General features: G+C 32.4%; 3 protein-coding genes across 7 annotated transcripts; 1 reads left to right on the top strand and 2 right to left on the bottom strand.

Annotated features, from left to right (window-relative positions):
• Positions 1-412: 412 nt before the first annotated feature.
• On the bottom strand, positions 413-4,312 carry LOC126834341 (SH3 domain-binding protein 5 homolog). 2 transcript variants are annotated; one of them, XM_050566197.1, is made up of 8 exons: positions 3,946-4,312; positions 3,812-3,874; positions 3,547-3,724; positions 1,750-1,868; positions 1,579-1,662; positions 1,292-1,513; positions 920-1,153; positions 413-834 (listed from the first exon to the last, which is right to left on the bottom strand). In XM_050566197.1, exons 1-8 carry the CDS (start codon positions 4,030-4,032, stop codon positions 637-639), a joined length of 1,185 nt encoding a protein of 394 aa, XP_050422154.1. In that variant the 5' UTR covers positions 4,033-4,312; the 3' UTR covers positions 413-636. The 2 variants fall into 2 exon arrangements, with proteins under 2 accessions (XP_050422154.1, XP_050422163.1); XM_050566206.1 differs by having other exon boundaries at positions 932-1,153; positions 3,946-4,311.
• On the top strand, positions 2,989-17,004 carry LOC126834324 (sodium/hydrogen exchanger 9B2-like). 4 transcript variants are annotated; one of them, XM_050566187.1, is made up of 11 exons: positions 2,989-3,144; positions 9,041-9,083; positions 14,413-14,482; positions 14,921-15,211; positions 15,281-15,463; positions 15,571-15,746; positions 15,828-15,934; positions 16,043-16,201; positions 16,292-16,435; positions 16,542-16,643; positions 16,715-17,004. In XM_050566187.1, exons 2-11 carry the CDS (start codon positions 9,065-9,067, stop codon positions 16,886-16,888), a joined length of 1,425 nt encoding a protein of 474 aa, XP_050422144.1. In that variant the 5' UTR covers positions 2,989-3,144; positions 9,041-9,064; the 3' UTR covers positions 16,889-17,004. The 4 variants fall into 4 exon arrangements, with proteins under 4 accessions (XP_050422144.1, XP_050422135.1, XP_050422115.1 ...); XM_050566178.1 differs by lacking the exon at positions 9,041-9,083; XM_050566158.1 differs by lacking the exons at positions 2,989-3,144; positions 9,041-9,083 and adding an exon at positions 9,701-10,068.
• LOC126834355 (proline-rich protein PRCC) lies at positions 16,009-19,045 on the bottom strand. The gene is made up of 7 exons (XM_050566218.1): positions 18,848-19,045; positions 18,410-18,773; positions 18,263-18,319; positions 17,781-18,188; positions 17,492-17,695; positions 17,296-17,403; positions 16,009-16,176 (listed from the first exon to the last, which is right to left on the bottom strand). Exons 2-6 carry the CDS (start codon positions 18,770-18,772, stop codon positions 17,317-17,319), a joined length of 1,119 nt encoding a protein of 372 aa, XP_050422175.1. The 5' UTR covers position 18,773; positions 18,848-19,045; the 3' UTR covers positions 16,009-16,176; positions 17,296-17,316.
• Between the last annotated feature and the right edge of the window lie 115 nt (positions 19,046-19,160).

Below are 19,160 nucleotides of genomic sequence, written 5' to 3' on the forward strand. Positions count from 1 at the left end.
AGCTGTAGTGTAGAAAATTAAAGATCGAGAAATTAAACTAAACATATAAAAACAGACAATAATCACTCGATTTGAAAATAAATATTAGACATAATAAATTACGTGTACTCGATACGTTGACTACTACGTCACATTGGAAGTTATATCGATAGGGGAAAATATTGCTTTCCAATACTCGAGTTCATTGAATGCGTGCTGCCCATTTCAACTAGACTACCTAATACCACAGTGGGGTCCGACGAGTATAGACCATCATTACTCAGTGCTATTATCTCATAATTATAATAATAATAACGTATTTTTGTTTCTCTTAAACTCTAGTGCTCTTATCGACTAAGTTACCTTGATTTATAAAATACTCATTCCAAATGGAAAAAAAACAAAAAGGCGGTGAATTACACAGGACATAATATCATTATTAGGTGTTGATATTTTAATATTCTAAATATTATTACTTATATAAGGTGTAGAAGAACATAACGATCGTCGACAATAAGGTGTACGGTTATCTATCTACACGTTTGTCTCACCTTAGTGTCGTTCAGTACAATCTGGACAGCCGGACTGAACACATATGATAAAGACATAAAAACCTTTTGATTTAAAAAAAAAATATAAAAAAACCACCGGCAGAGTTCAAACGGGCGATTGTTGTTGGGATTTTTCACATTCCTGTTTCAACATCATCCTGTCCAGCTTATCGACGGTCGCGTTCAGTTCGGTCTCCCAGCCTTCGCGGTCTTCGACGCCTTCGACCTCTTCGGTTCTCTTGCTTTCCATCATCAACGGTTTGGTGGCGAGATCTCTGACTTTTTGACGCAGCTGTTCCAATTCCTACGGAAAACCCCACCCTTTGCGTTACACGAGTTGCTCATCGTTACAAACTATAATCCGTATCAATTATAATAATTGTAATTACCACGGTGCCTACCATCGTTACTCGGCTGTCGTCTTCAAAGTCCAAATCGTCGGCGTCGCTCAGTATCGAGCAAGTGTCCATCGAAAGACTGCCAAGACTTCGGGAATCGCATTTGTCCAAATTCCATTCCAAATTGATTTCTTCCATGCCGTTGCCATCTTTTTTGCTATTCAATTCTTGCCAACTACTGGCCATCGACGACACTTCGGCACCAACGCCGGGTTCTCTCGGACCCTGTTTTCGTGAAAAAATAGTTTTGTTACTAAAAACTAGTACGCACATATGTCGAGCCAGCGCAAACGCTTGCCACACAAATTAGCCGAATGCCAAAAGGAGCTCAGAAGTCTACTAATACGGACATCAGGTTCGTACCATTAGTTTATTGTTTTGTCGTTGCACGTGAATTTCTTCGGAAATTTGTTCCAGCCTGTGCAAACAAGCGGAGTACTCTTGTTTGGCGCGTTGCACGGCGTATCGAATTTGAACAATCGTATCCTTTTGGGCAGCCAATTGACCCTCGCAGAGATATTTTTCTTCGAAATAAGGCCGAGACTTGATGATGCTGCGCTTGAACTTTTGTTCGAGCATTTGAACCTGATATTGAAAAATATTGAATTACACAGCAACAATGCATTTTGTTTTCTTTGTTTCGATATTACCTTTTGTTCGGCGGCTTGGTAAAGCGCAGCTTTCCTTTGATGCTCGCGGCCGCTTTCAGTCTTTTGATTTTCTGCTTCAGTCACCTGAAAGTGGTTTCCATTTGGATTAATCGCCATTTCACACAACGGATAGCCAAACATATTATTATAAATGAATTATTTATTAATTACCTTGAGAATGGCGTTGTTCAACATCTCTTGCCACGCACTATCGAACTTCCACTCGTGTTGTTTACTTAGAAATCGAGCCTCGGCTAACGCCACCGTTTCTTTGGCTGCTTGATGAATTTCTGTAAAATAAAATTTAATCAATTAATGTTGGCCATGAACTAATGGATTAATAACTTGGCATAAATTGTCGTTTCGATGACTGGTATTTAAGTGTATATTTTTTTTTAACACGTTATAAATAATTGTCAGTCGTATTCGAATAACTCGACAGATGTTTCATTGTCGACTATAAATTAATTAAGACGTACCTAAGAAATGCATTGAAAAAATATTGACTTCATTGGACTATTTTTGATTTCCTAATATAATATCAAATATTTAAAATTTTCAAAAGTGTTTTATGTATTTAAATTATGATTGACTGTAAACTTTATCGCAAATGTTATTATACATATTATATATAAGAAAAAAAAAATTATTTTACAATTTTTAAAAAAAACATGTTAAAAGAAATTGTAACTGTCTACTTGGATATTACCAAAAACATTATTACAGCTGCAAACTTAGGCATTTTTCTATGACAAGCAACTAACTATTATTTGAAAACAATGAGTTCTTTGTAACACAATTTTATTCAGCGCATCAAAAAATAATGTTTTATTTAAATTACATTATTATTGGACTGTTTCGAGTAACATGTCCGTTTAAATATACATCTATTTTATTTTAACATTTATTCGATTCAATTTGTTTGCTTTAATTATTGTTATTTTTGTACATATTTACAGTTAAAATTGTACTTAAATCATTTTAATTAGTTTGTTCAAATTAATACATTTGTATTTATTATTTGAATTTTACATTTAGATACATTTCTATTTTTAGTAACCATTTGGATTTTTGTTTAAAAATAAACAATAATTAAAAGAACGACTGGGTTTGTAAACTGAATCATATTATTATCTGAAATAATTGATCACAATGATTCATTATTAACATATTACAATATCATTCAAACAAAACGCGTTCAAGTACTGCGAGATGGGAAGAGTAAGTAAACATTGAAATCATTATAATAATATGTTTGTTCTTCAATGAGAAAACGTATACGTATATTTGTGTCGGTATAAAACTCTACACCCACTTAGATATCTAACGACAACAAGAATTTTCCCAATATAGTTTACCTAATAGGCGGCTAAGTAATTCGTGATAAGATAAAGAAACCACTTCTCGACTTCTTGTCTAAAATACTGTATCGTCGAGTAGGTATAAGCACAGTACTGTAATAAATGTTATTCGTTTTTGATTTTTCTGTGACAAAAACTAGTAGTGTACTTTTTTTTATAAATCGACCAAGCGATTCGTTCAGCACACCAACTATTCTTCAAACAAGTAAGAAACCTATTTTACTATACTCTGTATTGTTATAATTATATATGTATAATTTATTTGTGTATTCTAAGTTTTGTTTGTAACAAAGGTATACTTTTACAAAGGTATTAAACATTTCAACGTAGTGCTTAGCTCAAAAGGTTTGCCTTTCCCAAGTAACAATAAGTGAAAATATCCAAATGAAACTAAAAAAATGTATACATATATATATGAATTAACACAATTGTACCGTCGGTGCAACACTTGGGTTGGGAAAAACGCAAATGAGTTCAAACAAAAGAGTTGCGGCGGTCGACACGCCCAATTTTCAATTACAAAAGTACAATTATAGATATGGTTTTTAACATACGAATAATATTTGGATTATTTGAGCGGGGCTGTTTTTATAAGAAAATATCTCACCGTTAGCTCGTTGATACTTGACGGCAGCAATTTGGCATTGTTGTTGCGCGTGCTTGGACACGTTGAGGGCATCGTAAAACGGCCGCGCTTTGTCGATGCAAGAACCCAGTTTACGAGCTCTGATTTTCAGACGTCTAGACGCTTCCGCCATCAACATTCTGAACGTCGTGTTTGCTTCCTGTAGAATATACACGACGTGGTTAATAAACGTTTCTCTATTTTTGCGTATTTGCGATCAGGCAGTAGGCACCGCGGCGTTACTTACGTCCAATTCGATTTCGAGCTTGTTGATGTTGTCCGTGGCGTTATTTAATTTTTCCAATTCCAACTGAAAGAAACAACAACAAACCAAATTAGATTGCCATAATCTTGTGCCGGAAACATCATTAGTGATATTACTTGAATTCTAGGATCCAGGCCGTCTTCTTCGTTGTATTTGGACGTGTCGCTGTCCACTTGACTACTGTGCCCACCCGCAGCGTCCATTGTACCATATAGGTTGGTTTAAAAATAATATATAAAAATCACAAACGGTTCATCAATGCTGCATTGCTCTTCTTTCGTAAATTCCCGTGATAAAATAATCCATAAGAACTTCAACGCGACCACCACAACTGTTGTCTGTTGCAACGAAACGATTAGCAATAGCAGTTTTATTGTATTTATAAAAACCGGATAGCGATGAATGAGTAATTAAAATAATAATAATAATAAAAATTTGCTAGATAATATCTTTTCTTTGATGTATTTTTTTTTTCTTCTTAATATTATATTGTGTGATAACCGAACACTAGATAACAGCCATAGATAAAAATATGTTTGCGTGACAAAATCAGCTGCGACCGTTGCTGATAACTTGTTGTTGTTGTTTTGTATAATATATGGAAAGAAAATCCTTTTATAGTTCAATTTAAAAAAAACCGACAGATGGCACTATACAAACGTAACAAGCGAATAGCACAACATAATGTTACCCACCTATACTATTTTCCAAAACTAATTGAAATATTATAATATTAGAGAGCTTTCTGAATTAGATAAATATATTTTTTTGGTAAATGAATCAGAAGAATATCTGAGTAAACTCAGTGTGCTTGAAACCGTTCTTTAAACGATAGCAAACGTTAAAGCATGATAATACAGTAAGTACCTACATAATGTTTTTCCTTAATACCTACTCCATTTTTTGTAGAAAGTATTATTTTTTAATAATACATATACACAATATTAATTATATTGTACTTATTAAAACGAATATGCACACGATTACCCATCAAAAGTTTATTAGTTAAATTTAAACATAAATGAAAATCTGTTTAAAATAAAATAGGTGTTCTTATAACAGGAATCAAATTGAGAATAAACATTGGCAGTGAAATTGTCACCATATAAAATGTTTGAAATAGAAAAATAATACACAAAAGAATATAATATTATTATTTGCTTTGGCGGTCGAACTTGCTTTTAAAGTTACAAGCCAAAACTTAATTCAAGTACTTTTAAAGTGGCAAAATATGTATATAAATAATAATAACAATGAAGTTTATATGCTTATGACTTCAAAAGTAAATATTCGGCCCCCTAAAATCAGCATGAACAAAAATTAAAAAAAAAATAGTTTTGAAAAATTCGATTGACTTAATATTATACGCCCAAATCTTTTCCAGTCCATTGAAAAGTAAAATATGACAATGTAATTTTTTAAAATTTATTTGAATAAAAAGTTGTCTTCTTACATATTTTACTGGTTTTGTACATTTTCCAAGTGTATAATATATATTAGATTTATACGAAATGGTATTTTCAAATATAATTACTTGAAAAAAGCCCTTACAAACTATTTCAATAATATTTTTTTATATTATTCGAATAATTTCAAAAATAAATATACCAACTCTTATTTGAATAATGTGTTACTAAGATGATTATTTAGATACAGGTTTATTCAACTCTGCCTACACGTTTTTGTACCTATTGCTGTTCAAATATGTTGTGTTATAAATTTATGTAGCACTTTTAGGGTTAATATTATATTTCATAAAACACATGTAGCCATCGCTGAACTCGATAATTTAATATATAATATGGAACGCTTTTTCAGTTGGGAAAAACGTATGGCGGCCATTTTGTGTACCAATTTCATGGAAAGTAAAAACGCCAAGTCACACTTTTCCATGATACAAAATGGCGGCCACGCTTCCAGTAATAATCGAGAGACTAAAAAAATACATTCATAACCCTTTTTTTTTTTCAAAATCAGAGGCTAATTAGCTAAAAATACAAATCACACTACACGTTATATTATACAATTCCTAATGAAGCGATTACTTGCCCTCGACCGCGCGTTTTCAATATTATTTTTAAAGGGTTTGACGTTCCACACAATGAGTATCAATTTTATGATTCGCATATTAGATTTCAGGCAATCGGACGTACTATGCGTTAAACAAATATTTAATAAAATTTCATAATATCGAATATCCGCAGTGAAAGTATATAATATATTTGCCATAAATTGGCCTTATATATGTATAATTGAACTTTACGATTAAATTTAATTAACGTACATATTTTATTGTTGATTAAATTGAATCAGCCAAGGGCAATATTTAATTATTGCGTTTACTCGTATCGAAATTGGTTATTATTTGTTAAAAGATAAAATTACATTTTATTTCAGCTGAATTCGTAACAGAGATTGACAACAACAGCTTTATCCGTTTAATTAAAAAAACTATAACGTCAAATTAATGATACACGCCCAGTAATTTATCCACTTAAAAAATATCTATGCACGATAAATCAAACATACGTGGTAAACCAAAAATAATTTTTGATGCCCAGACTGTTTTCCAAAACCAATTGAAGTATACATGAAGGAGAGGGGGGGGAGGAGATCACTTTATTCGAATAAGTACTCAAATACTTACTTAAAGAGTATTCTCGACAAGAGGCCGTTGGTTATCTGTCAGACCTAACCTCTTCTTTTGTTTATCGACTAAAGTCTAGTCGACGCCCCAATTCTTCGATTGCACGAGTTTGGCCTTGTATAATAATGTGTGATTCTTAAAATTGAGTTTGGGAAATTTTGTATTTAAATGATTAATTTAGCTGTTCTCACTACTGCAGACTGCTTCTCCAAGTTTCTTACTCTAATTATTAATATCTCTGGTATCTATTCACAAGTTCTCCTTTTCTATGAACAATTACTAATCTATCATGTCGTATCATATGTCCAGTGTTCTTGATAATTACAATAAATAGTTCAAACTTGCAGCTTTTTATTATACTGTTAAACACGTTCAAAACAAGGCTGACAACGAAAATGGGTCGCTTATATTTTGATGGTGTCGTAAATAGATTTGCAACTATAAAAAAAAATAAATTTGATTTTGTAATATAACATAATTAATGTTTTGTTTTTTTTTAATTTTTTAAGTGTAAATTGATATAGATATCAGTATAATATCAAAAGTATACCCAATTTATTAACCTTTAGCAAAATGTCAAAATTCATAGAAAGGTCTAAAAAACAGGAAAACCCGACCACAGTATTCAAAACAGATGTAATAATTTTGTGTAAAAACAAGATAATTTCCCTTTTTATTCTAAGCGTTTTTATGGAAATCCCAAATTGAAATTGACACATTTTATGTACATTTTTTCGGCTTTCTGGAAAAAAATATTAGACAAATCAATATTTTTTTCAAAAAGCTGAAATTATTTTACATAAGAAACTGGTTTTAAAAAAAATTTTTTTTTTGTTTTGATGGCCAAAAATACTATAAAAAAACCGATAAAAAAGATATGTCAAGGCAATTAAAACTCAAAATACATTTTATGCCAAAATATTTGTTTAAAACAACTTCAAAAGAACATTCTTTTCATCGTCACTGACATGGAAAGTAGGTAGCCCCCTTACTTCATGTTGTATTCAAGTTATATTGTTCACTTTCTATTTGGCGTTTTGACTTCTAAACGTGTCAAAGAATAAAAACTTAGCTTTATAATTGTATATTTCAAGCACTATCGTTGAAAATATCTGGTACGTTTGTCGAGTGAGCAATAATATAATAGTTATTTATAATTTATAAACAAACAACCATATTAGACATTTAAAAATATACTAAAAAATTGACGAATCAAATGAATATACATTTAAACGTGTTATCCTTTGGCACTTAATAAGCGCGGTTGACAATTTCACTCTTCAATTCAAGTTAGACATTTACAAAAACAATAAGTATTACAAATGCATTACTAGAAAATATCACACCTAATCGGTTTAAGAAATAGATTGCCACCAAATCGCATTGAAGACGATTAAGTCTTGGAAATGCATTTGATATTATTATATTTTTAGCTTGGGAAATTTATTATATTTTATCGAATTTAGACAATACAATATTACCTATCGCATAACTTTATAATCATAAAAATATCATTACCATATAATATACAAATTATAAATCAGTAATTAAGTATACAAATTATTAATCAGTTATCGGTACTGAACAGAATAACTAGACATTAATACAATTAATTTCCTATAATTGTAATACTATAACAATAGGTAATTATCGCTATAGTCATTTGTAAAGCCTCGGATCGATAGACAATTCTAAATCTATACATATATAGGTATATATGTAATGTAAAGTTCTACTGAGCTTCAAACGAGACATTCAGCATGCTCTATGGGTACAATAAATGTTATTCATTTTTTTTAAATTTTAAAATTATTTAAAATAGAACTCGTATCTCATTAAAAAATTGTCTTACGAAAAAAATAATTTCAGATTTGAAATCGGGAGACAAAATCTTGTTGAATTGATATGTAACACGATTTTTTGGTATCTGGCCACATTTGTGGCCACTGAGTGGTCGGCATGTGACCAAAACCAACATAATATGGCAAGTGTCACATCATTATCAATTCAACAAGATTTTTTCTCTAAATCCGAAATTATTTTTTTTAATCAGATACCAGTTCTATTTTAAACAGTTTTAAAATTAAAAAAAAATGAATACCATTTATTGTATCCATAGAGCATCCTGAATGTCTCATTTGAAGCTCGGTAGAACTTTATATTACACCCTATATATATATATATATATATATATATATATATATATATATATATATATATATATGTATATATATTTATATATATTACTAGTGAAGTGGTTGAATTAAGCTCATTTTTTCCTAGAGCTTCTTTAATTACACTTTATTAGCAGCTACTATATTGGCGCATTAACCTACTACTCTATATTGGGGACCATTATATTTTCTATTGACATATTTACAAATAATACTTTGGAAAATTAGCAAATTTTGCAACATATTATGGTTTTTTTTTTTGTACTAGACAACTTCCCATAATAGGTCAAAGTCATGCTACAATTACTCAGATAGGTAATACTGTCCGCAGCAAAAATGTTTCGATTAATCAAATTAAGTACATAATATTATTTTAAAATTGATTTTCAGGTCTTGTTTCACTTTCGAGCAACAATGGATAGACCTATCTATGGTAAGTGTGCACAAAAATTATTTATAACCACTTATAATATTATAGTGTATAACAGCTCCAGTAGATTACACAAACATTATAATATTAACGTCGTGTGCACTACACAGCATCGTCTTTTGTCTTTAAACTGATAATAATTTAAACTAACGGTTCTCTTTATTGTCCTCATTACAATCTATTTGCGTACAGTATAATATTATCTAATTTTATTACTCATAGTTTAACCCAAGCAGCAATTAACGCGCATTTGATTTTTGTCAAATCAATTAATAATAGTCGGTCTTGGAAAAAAACAAAATGGACGAAGTACAACTAAAAACAATATTTACCAACGGCTGATAAAACAATTGAAACAATTATTATTATTATTATACAGTTTTGACCGTATTTTCCATACGGCTACAATATCAACCAGTCAGTCAAAACTAACCGCCCGTTCAGCGTCCGCGTACCACGTTTAACATAATATGTTCATTGCACATGTTTTGCGGTTGTGTTTAAAATTGTGATTTTTCCAGTGTATACATTAAGATTTCACGCCACAGCAGAAATTTCCGTTCTGAAAAAAGTATTAATGTGTTCTTATGTACTGTACATGATCTACAATATTGCAAAATTGCAAACGCTTGTGACGCTTTTAATGTAATAATCGTCAAAACTGCGGTGACTTGTCGACCGGTCTTAAGTGAATTATTTTTAATTTAAAAACCTATTTCGATACATACGTTACCGTTGAATGAATATTGTACATCGGTATCCGTCGAAATTGCTGCCGTGACATAAAATTGTTGATGACTCTGTGTGTGTGTGTGTGTAATATTTCAAGAAAAATAAATCATGGATAACAATAACGTGCGAATAACAATTATCGATGGCGCGTCGTTAAAAGTAAATCAGTCCGTGCCCGACGAGGATGATAACCCGAGAGACACCGTAGAGCCGAAACATAACAACGGTACAGATCATCAACTATTAAAAAAACCTGGTAAATACAAACCCGAATTGACGTGCAAAGGGGCAAAGGGCGTTATTACAGTGGAAATGCTTGTCTTGATTAAATCTTGCGTTCTTGTCGTTTCCAAAGTCTAAATGCGGAGCACCGATTCTGTTGCTATGACGTGGGCTTTTTTCTTGGTGTCTGTATACGCTCTGTATCTCTTTTCAATACTGGGCCAATTCTTTGGAGTAGCAACTCTGTAAATAACAAATTTTATCAAGTTTCTACTTTGTGAGGGGGGGGGGAAAGTTCACTTATTTATAGTTGAAATTTGGACCCCCCCCCCCCAAAAAAAAAGCCATAAAAGTTGTAGAGTTTCAACTTTTACCGGCTGTATAATTTCGAGTTGAAATTTATGAGGAATATTTATTTGGTATACCTAACCCATACTTCAATAGTCTCATATTTAAACTAGGCCAGGAGTTAGAACTCATTTGTATGCATCTAACCTAACCTAACATATTAAACAAAGAAAAATGATCAAACCATGTCAATATTTTTATTGACATCTATTTAGAGCGATCCTGGTAATTATCGAGTACTAAAGTACAAGTTTTAGGTGTTAATTTTTTGGCCGAATTTAAACCTCCATTTACGGTGTGCCAGTTGTGAGTGACGAAAAGACTATTACTATTAAATAATATTTAATTAACTATTATTAATGTACTTTATTGTTACTCGGATTCCGTCTTTCTAGAAACGTCTGCGACGAACAAATTAGCATCAAAGCGTTTATTTGAAAGTGGTTTTATCACTTTTATTAATAATAATAATTCCTGTTGACCTCTCCGTGCCCCTTGTGCTCTGGTCCCATTATGCCTCGACCCCGCAGCTACTTTGATGCTAATTATTTGTAAAAACACTGCACCTCACTTAAATACTTTCTTACTGTGCTTGGTTTGAACACACTAACTACTGACTCGCATCGAATCGGTTGTAATAATTTCTGTAAACCTGTGACCATCCCGTCCCAACTGTGCTCTAACCCCACTGTTCTGGCTTTTTTTATTCACCTATCTAATCCAAATCTAACCTAAACATAGTCCACCCTAATCCTAACCCTTCCTATTTAATTAAAATCTAACCTATCCTAACCTCGGTGGGCCCACCTGCGCAATGTTATTTATTAATTTAAAAAAAAAAAATGTGCAATACAATGGAAAATGATTTTTAAAAAAATGTTTTGTAAATACTCAGTAAATTTTTTTTTAAAAATAAATAAAAAACTATTTTTACTAGAGGTTTTTTTTTGGTTGGTTGAATTTGAAAACTGATAAAATTAAAATCTGTTAATTTGCGGTCACTAGTCACCACTTAGGTGATTTCTAACTGTACTGTTGTAACTTGTTCTTAATTTGGACTGTACTGGTTTGGAATGTGCTTTTGTCAAACTTTTTTTTTTTTGTTTATCAAGGAGATTACCTCAACCGTAACAATACTGTTACTAACTACAGATAAATGTCAAAATACGTGTATTATGGATTTCTCAATCGTCCGTTACATTCTTCGAAATTTAAACACAAAAAAAAATAATAACGATGACGCTTTTGTGACATAAAGGAGAGAGAAAGGGTAGGGGATCGTAAGTTTAGGTGGTTAGGGAGGAATAAAATAGAGTGGGGAAATCGATAAATCTTGGACAACTGATGAGAGATGATGATTGGTAAGAGACAGCTGGAACCAGCTGATCCATTAATGATCAAACGATCCGATGTCTCTGCCTCGAGAGGAAAAAATTGATTTTAATCAATATATCACCATATCCGCCTAATCCATATTTTTAACTACCCCTTACCCTCACGAAAATGTCCCCAAAATATTTAATACCCAAACAAATTTACAGTTAGTAGTATAATCTCATATTTTGCATTCTACAAAATTTCAATGACCCCCCCCTCCCCGATTTTTTGATGATATATAAAAATTTTAAAACAATTACCAATGTGTAAGCATTTTCGTTTTTATCGAACGAAAATAATACTTAAAGTTATTATAACGCGTACATTTAATTAGTTGTTTTTTAATTAAAAATAATTTACCGAACGTTTTCACTGGTCGATAACCAGGTTTGAATATAATTATTCATAAAGTTATTAAAGTATAACATTAAGTAAACATAAAAAGTGCTATACAACAGGTAATTTTGGTGTAATTTTCACGATAGCTTATAACCTGTTAATTTGATAAAAAAAAAATAATAAGAAATATTAATCGCTCGAAATTTTCAATTTAATAACGTCTTAGGCGTTTTTGGTACGATAATTGATCCTACTTGTTTCTTGGCCATTTTTGCACAGCGATTTCACCACTTTGGGTAATATTAAATATTGTAAATTATTAACACAAGTAAATGGGTATAATATTTTATTGCACGGTACACAGGGTGGTCCAACAGGTGTGAAACACACTCATTTTCTCGGAAAATATAAATTTTAATTAAAGACTTTTCGATTAAACGCTTGCAGCATGTTTCTCTAAGTATTTCATACTTGCATTCACTAATAGAATATTTTACTACAAATTTTAACAGGTCGATAATTTTTAAATTTAAACGATAACTCGGACATTTCATTGACTTTTTAAATTGAAAATAATGTACTAAACTTTTTGACTTGTCGATAACCAGTTTTGGATAACTATTTTAGATAAGTTTTAAGTTTAGGACATGAGCAAAGGTGGAGTGTAGTATTATTTTTATATGTGTGCACTTCCCATCCGCACTAATAACTTTCAATTCATATTTTGTATATTTTCGACAAGCTGTTTACAATGAGCTCAGCAACAACTTTCTATCTGTTATAGTTTAAGAAAAAAATTGAAATTTACAAGAAAGGAACACACAGACTTTTTCCAAATTCATGCGGTATGAAATCCAATCTACCTTCTCACACATATTTTTATTAATAAAAGCCGAACAAACCTAATCCAAACCAAACAAAACGTTTTAGAATAATTTAGCCTACGATTTTGCTGTTGTCATAGTTTATTAATTATTATCCATACATTTTTTTTTTAGGCTTAACTAGTGAGCAAATATGTTTTTAGAAATGTATTTTTGCCGGATGAGTGGTTCACTTCAGTTGCCAGATGTCATTGTCATAATATTATGTAAATTTTAATCAATCGATAATATATAGTTGCACAACGATTTCTTGCAACATTACAAATGGAACGTATAATACCATAAAGATAACACAATACACATATTTTGTCATTAATCGTTTGTTTTGATGTTTAAAAAAAAAAAAAAATACCTCTTTTCAATCGCGTCTGTTACATTTAACATTAATATAATAATCCAATAGAAATGTATTAACACAGTACAGTAACTCAGACGGATGTTAGGGGTTGTAAATAATGATGATACAATATAGGGATGTATTGTCTTTAAGGGAGTATTCAATTATCGTTATTGGGCACACGTTGATACTAAACATTTTATTTGTTACGCTTTTCAACCGTTTTATTATTTGATAAGCTTCAGAATAAGGATTTTAATCCGACATAAATTTACAGAGCACAAGTCTAACGAGGTGTTTGCACTAATACTACTTGGAAAATATATGTAAAATAAAAATAGATTTTGTAATTTTATGTTTGAATTAAATGTACACTTAAATAGATGACGAACACCGTGTTTATTCGTCGAATAATATTATGTTACTTATTTATAGACAACGAATAAGCCTATTGTAATAACACCATGTAGTATTTTACTAATATTATAAATGTGGTCACCGCGTGCACAGTTATTTGTTTTATGCATTTGATCATTTTGTTTGACTCGGTTGAATATTGACCAAGTACCTCTACCCAGTGTGTATATTCAAAATTTATGGAAAATAAATGCAATACAAATGTACACAAAGCTGGTTTTCGTCGGGGAAATTTACTCGTCAAACATTATCATAAGTACCTGTTTATATATATATATATATACTTTGTTTTCATATGAAAAATAAACGAATACAAAAAAGTTTTAATTGCGCACCCGGTTCAGCTTTTGTTGGATTATTGGTATTAGGTATTGCGTTTCCATCTAGTTAATCAAATATCTAGTATTTTGTTTGTTTTTTTTTTTTTTTCATTGAAAACACTGACATCTGAGATACGTTTAATGATGTTCTCATTTTGAAAAATGACACTCAAACGTGCCCGAAACGTTAGTTTTCAAAACGAAAACAACAACAAGGATACATTTCTAATGAAAAATATGTCTAAATAAAATAATGTTATTTTTTTTTTTTTTTTACAACAATTTCCCGAATCGTTCAAACGTTCGAAAAACACAGTAGGTATATTATTATAATTATAATTTCTTTTTTTTCCTAGTCGAACGTCAAAATTATTCAACCATGTCTGATGGTCACTCGTTGGACGAAAATGGAATTATATCATTTCGGTGAGTACCTGTCTAATTTACACTGCACTTATGATGTAAGGAAAAAACATTTACCTTTTTTTTTTTTTTTTAACCGTATCTTATTGCTATTAGCCAATTTTAATAGTACGGTACATCTGAAATCTGACAAATTCAATTAAAAAATATATCAATTTTTTTAATGGAAAAAATATAATGTTGCACATTTTTTAGTAAGTTCAAAATTTGTACAGGTTCAATAGACTTATTTTCACCGTAATGGGGATTTCATTAGGATTAGTTTTGACAGTTTTTCTGTTACCGTTGTGTTGAAATGTACTTTTTATAAAAAAAAAAAAAATGAATAACAATTAATTATTATTTGAACCATCAACCTGGTACGATAATATATACTTAAGGAACACCGCCGGTCATATTAAACGTTAACCGGCGTGGGACGTATGTTATCGTATGTTCCAGTCGGACCGAGTGCGGTACCAAAGTGCGAACGGCGTGCAACATCCTGACGAGTTCGATTTGCATAGTAATCACTTGGGCGATAATGTACATGATCTTCGACCACAACAAGATGGCCGGTTCGCAGCTGGCATCGGTCGCGTTGCTCGTCACCAGTTCGTGGGTCGGCGGCAAGATTGCCGAACAACTGTACATGCCCTCCATGATGGGCATGCTGATGGCCGGCGTGCTGCTCAGCAACTTTGGTTACTACGACGTCAACAACAGCTTTCAGATATACATAATCATACTGAGGTGAGCCGACGGCAACGGTAATTATACTTGTAACATCATTTATTCTCGTTCGGCCGTCTTGCGTTGCAGAGAAATAGCCCTCACCGTACTGCTCGTAGCGTCCGGCCTGAGTCTCGACAGTGCCATGTTGAGAAAACTCAGCTTGGTCGTCGTCCAACTGGCCATATTGCCGTGCATCACCGAAACGCTAGCCGCCGCAGTCGTCACGCACTATCTGATCGGGTTGCCTTGGATTTGGGGAATTTTGCTCGGGTAAATAATTTGCCGGCTAAACACAAGAGTCATGATTTTCAATTAAGTTTAAATAATAATAATAATAATAAAAATAGTAAAAATGTCTAATTATTTTCCAAACACAGATGCATTTTGAGTCCGGTCAGCTCGGCGGTCATCTTGCCGACGTTGTTGTCTTTAAAGCAAAAAGGTCTCGGCGAAGACAAGGGCATTATTACGCTTGTAATGGCCGCGTGCAGTTTTGACGATATATTCTGTATTTCTGCCTTCGGCGTGTGCCTTAGTATTATATTTTCTACAAGTCAGTGCGCGATGAGTGTTGTGGCGTTTTTTCGATAACTTTAAAGCGACCCGCTGGGTTTTTTAAAAAAATTGTTTACAGGTAGTTGGGAATTGAACGTAATGCAAGGGCCGCTAGAAGTTCTCATAGGTCTATTTTGCGGCATAATTTGGGGTGTCGTCGTTGGATTTATACCGCACAAATGTGAAGTAATAATTCTGGATATTTTACATTTTATAATTATTTTATATATTATATACACAGTTTGTAATAATTGCTCAAGTTAAAAAAAAAAAACTTATTTATTTATTCACAAGGAAAACTTGAACGTTAAACGAGCCTATATCGCCGTAGGTGGAGGCATATTGCTCATGTTTGGATGTACGATCATCGGCTATTCCGGCGCTGGTCCTTTGGCCGCGATGACCGCTGCGTTTGTGGCAAACATATGCTGGAAAAACAACAATTCCTATAATGTATGGTAGAGTAAAAAATAATAATAATAACAATAACGATAGTCGACCAACAGACACGTTTAAGTACAATTTCTTCGCTTTCTATAACAGGAAAACGTGGAAAACATTGTAAACAAGACGTGGGACATGTTGGAGCCAATATTATTCGCATCCATCGGGACGGAAATCAATTTAGCAAATTTGAAATCGTCGTTACTCATATCGGCATCTATTCTTCTTATTATTACGTCGCTTGTAAGTGAAATATCAAAACGAAGTCGTGAACATATGATTACAATTTTTATTTGTTTTTTATTTTTAGTAAATTTTCTCTATATATTTTTTTCTCATAAAATTTCAGGTAAGAGTCCTTACTTGTTTCTTTGTGCTGAGAGATACAAATTTCAATCTACGCGAGAAATTCTTCGTGAACATAGCGTGGTTGCCAAAAGCCACAGTACAAGTACTGATATTAATAATAATAATAATAATGACAATCTTTAAACTTGTTAAATTCAATTAAATTTTAAACAGGCGGCAATTGGACCGATCGCATTGGACATGGCTCGTCGTAATCACAACGTAGATCAAGTGAACTACGCGTCCGACGTACTGGCAATCAGCGTGTTGGCGATAATCATAACGGCGCCGGTCGGGGCTATTTCCATGACTCTACTCGGCGACTACTTATTACGGAAACAATATTGATAAAGGATAAAAAAAAAATATTTATATATTTTATGTGATCCCAATGTCCTGTTATACAATACTAGTCAAGTTTCCTATGTTATTTACTTGAATATACATAACTGAATTGTTGGTTTTTTTATTTTTTTAAACTGATACTAGCCTTTATTTTATTATTATTATTTTTGTTCACGACAATCGAGTATTGCGAATAAGAAAAAAAAAAGGCTTACAGAAACAGCTGGACAACACCTTTTTACTGATATTGTTAACTGCCTAAATGAAAATTTTGATTTAAGTTTTTTTATAGGATAATTACTATTAATTTGGTCAAATAAAAAAATGCGTGTTTGATATATTTGTTTAAAAATTTGATCTATTAAAAGTCTAATCGAATAAGCATAATATTAAACAGTTCTATTACTAACCTGACAAATAAGGATTGGATTTTAAAATCCATATTTCGCTTGAGTCTGCTTTTTGGTCATTCTGTTTTCTGCCCACATGTTTTTGAGTTTCAGTTCGTTTGCTTTAGCCTAAAAATTTGAAACAAAGAAAAACAAAAGGTTACAAATCTAAAAACTACAATATACACTAGTGGATAGAGTTCAATTTGTTTGTCACCTGTTGAGCCAAGTATGTAATTTGGTGTTTGCGTTTCGACTGTCCGGTGACATTGATGTCGCCCATGTTTCTACTTTCGGCATACTCTTCGGTCATGTTCTTCTGTAGCCACTGCTGCGAATCTTCCATCACCTGACTCATGTTCACGTTGATGACGTCTACTTGTTTTATCGGGTTCCTGTCGCGATCGCCTAATTGTTTCAACTGTAATTTGAACGACGTAAAAAAAAAATAAGCAACACTGAATATACTATTTCATACGAATAACAATAATAATGAAGGAACAAACCGCATTTGAATCTAAAATCAATTTTGTTTCGTCGTCTTCGTAAACGTCAGATCGAGTATCTTCCGGACAATAGACAGGACCGAATACTTTTTCTTCTTCTATGACCGACGTGTCACTCGTAACTTCTGGCAGTTCGAAACCGGCGACAGGTTCCGCGTCGGACACTTCGTTGATTTTGTTCAACCCTAAAAAGTCCATTTCTTCGTTGTCGTCATCGGCTTCCTCTTCGTCCACTTCGATAGGAGTTTTTTCGAAAAGCTTGATTTCCGCACTTTTACTTACGGGCGGCGGCTTAGGAACGGCGACTTTACGAGTGGTTTGTCTGGGAACCATCGAAGTGTTTGTCGTTATTTTGGCAGTCTTCTGATTTTTAGGATTGGGTAACATTGAAAATAAACCGCATCCACTCTGAAAATTAAATTGCCAATAACTAGAGCTCGTGTTAAACGGTAGCGATAGCCAAGTTTCAGATTATCACTTACGTTTGACGGCTTGATCATTTTTCGTTTAGGCTGATAATCCTCATCGTCGTCATTAAACTATAAAACGTAAGAAAAAAACATATTGTTTATTATAAAAAAAAAAAAACGATAGAACATATATTGTTTTTTTACAAAAGAAAAACATACATCACTCAATGAAGGTATTGTTATTTGAATTTTACCACCAGATTTGGGTTTAGGCAACGCCAACGTGGGTAACAAAGAGATATTATCTAGTTGCTTGTCTGGAATACTATTTGCAGCTGTATTTATCTGTTCTGCCGAAGTAGTAGTTTTGTCGACTTTGACTTCGCCAATAGTTGCATTATCGTCGGTCGGGATAACTGTTTCTTCTTTGGTTTTCGGTTCGGGAAGCTTGAGTAACAATTTACAACTAGCCGATTTCACGTCTACTCGACTAGTGTCGGCTGCCGATTTATTAATTTCTTCTGCGGTGCTATTATCTCCGTCAGAGTCACAGTCACTGTCTGCATAAGCGACAAGAGACATTCTAAACCGAAACAGATCAGTAAAAAATTAATCGAAATAAAATAATAATTTATAACAAGCCATCCGTGGACATACTTAAATACTGTATTTCGTAATCCTCCTAAACAGTGGAAACCAAACTATAACTTAAAAAAATAATAAAAAAATGTGTTATAAAACAAAAGTCACACTTCTCAACGGATAATTTGGACAACTTATACAAGTATAGGAAGTTACAAAATAATATATAAATAATAAATATAACCTGTTTTTTATTTATTTTACTAGGTAGATAACATTTTTGCCAAAAAAACACTGCTGTTATCACTGAACGATAACGGTGTTTTTGACAGGTTGTCCAACATTGTTCGGTATAATCAGTGTAGCCGTTTTAACGATTCCCTATACC

This window comes from Adelges cooleyi, unplaced genomic scaffold (genome assembly GCF_023614345.1).
Source record: "Adelges cooleyi isolate 19-005CV unplaced genomic scaffold, UGA_ACOO_1.1 ACOO_flye_CR_arks_rails_tigmint_CR_PRNA_1, whole genome shotgun sequence".
In the NCBI taxonomy this organism is placed as follows: Eukaryota; Metazoa; Arthropoda; class Insecta; order Hemiptera; family Adelgidae; genus Adelges; species Adelges cooleyi.

Coding starts and splice junctions, on each gene's coding strand:
- LOC126834341 (XM_050566197.1), bottom strand. CDS start 4,032: ATGGACGCTGCGGGTGGGCACAGTAGTCAAGTGGACAGCGACACGTCC. Junction 3,875..3,945: donor GCCTGGATCCTAGAATTCAA/GTAATATCACTA, acceptor TGTTTCTTTCAG/TTGGAATTGGAAAAATTAAA. Junction 1,154..1,291: donor GACAAAACAATAAACTAATG/GTACGAACCTGA, acceptor TCACGAAAACAG/GGTCCGAGAGAACCCGGCGT.
- LOC126834324 (XM_050566158.1), top strand. CDS start 9,921: ATGGATAACAATAACGTGCGAATAACAATTATCGATGGCGCGTCGTTA. Junction 15,212..15,280: donor ATATACATAATCATACTGAG/GTGAGCCGACGG, acceptor CTTGCGTTGCAG/AGAAATAGCCCTCACCGTAC. Junction 15,935..16,042: donor TTATACCGCACAAATGTGAA/GTAATAATTCTG, acceptor TTTATTCACAAG/GAAAACTTGAACGTTAAACG.
- LOC126834355 (XM_050566218.1), bottom strand. CDS start 18,772: ATGTCTCTTGTCGCTTATGCAGACAGTGACTGTGACTCTGACGGAGAT. Junction 18,320..18,409: donor CAATACCTTCATTGAGTGAT/GTATGTTTTTCT, acceptor TACGTTTTATAG/TTTAATGACGACGATGAGGA. Junction 17,696..17,780: donor TGATTTTAGATTCAAATGCG/GTTTGTTCCTTC, acceptor TTCAAATTACAG/TTGAAACAATTAGGCGATCG.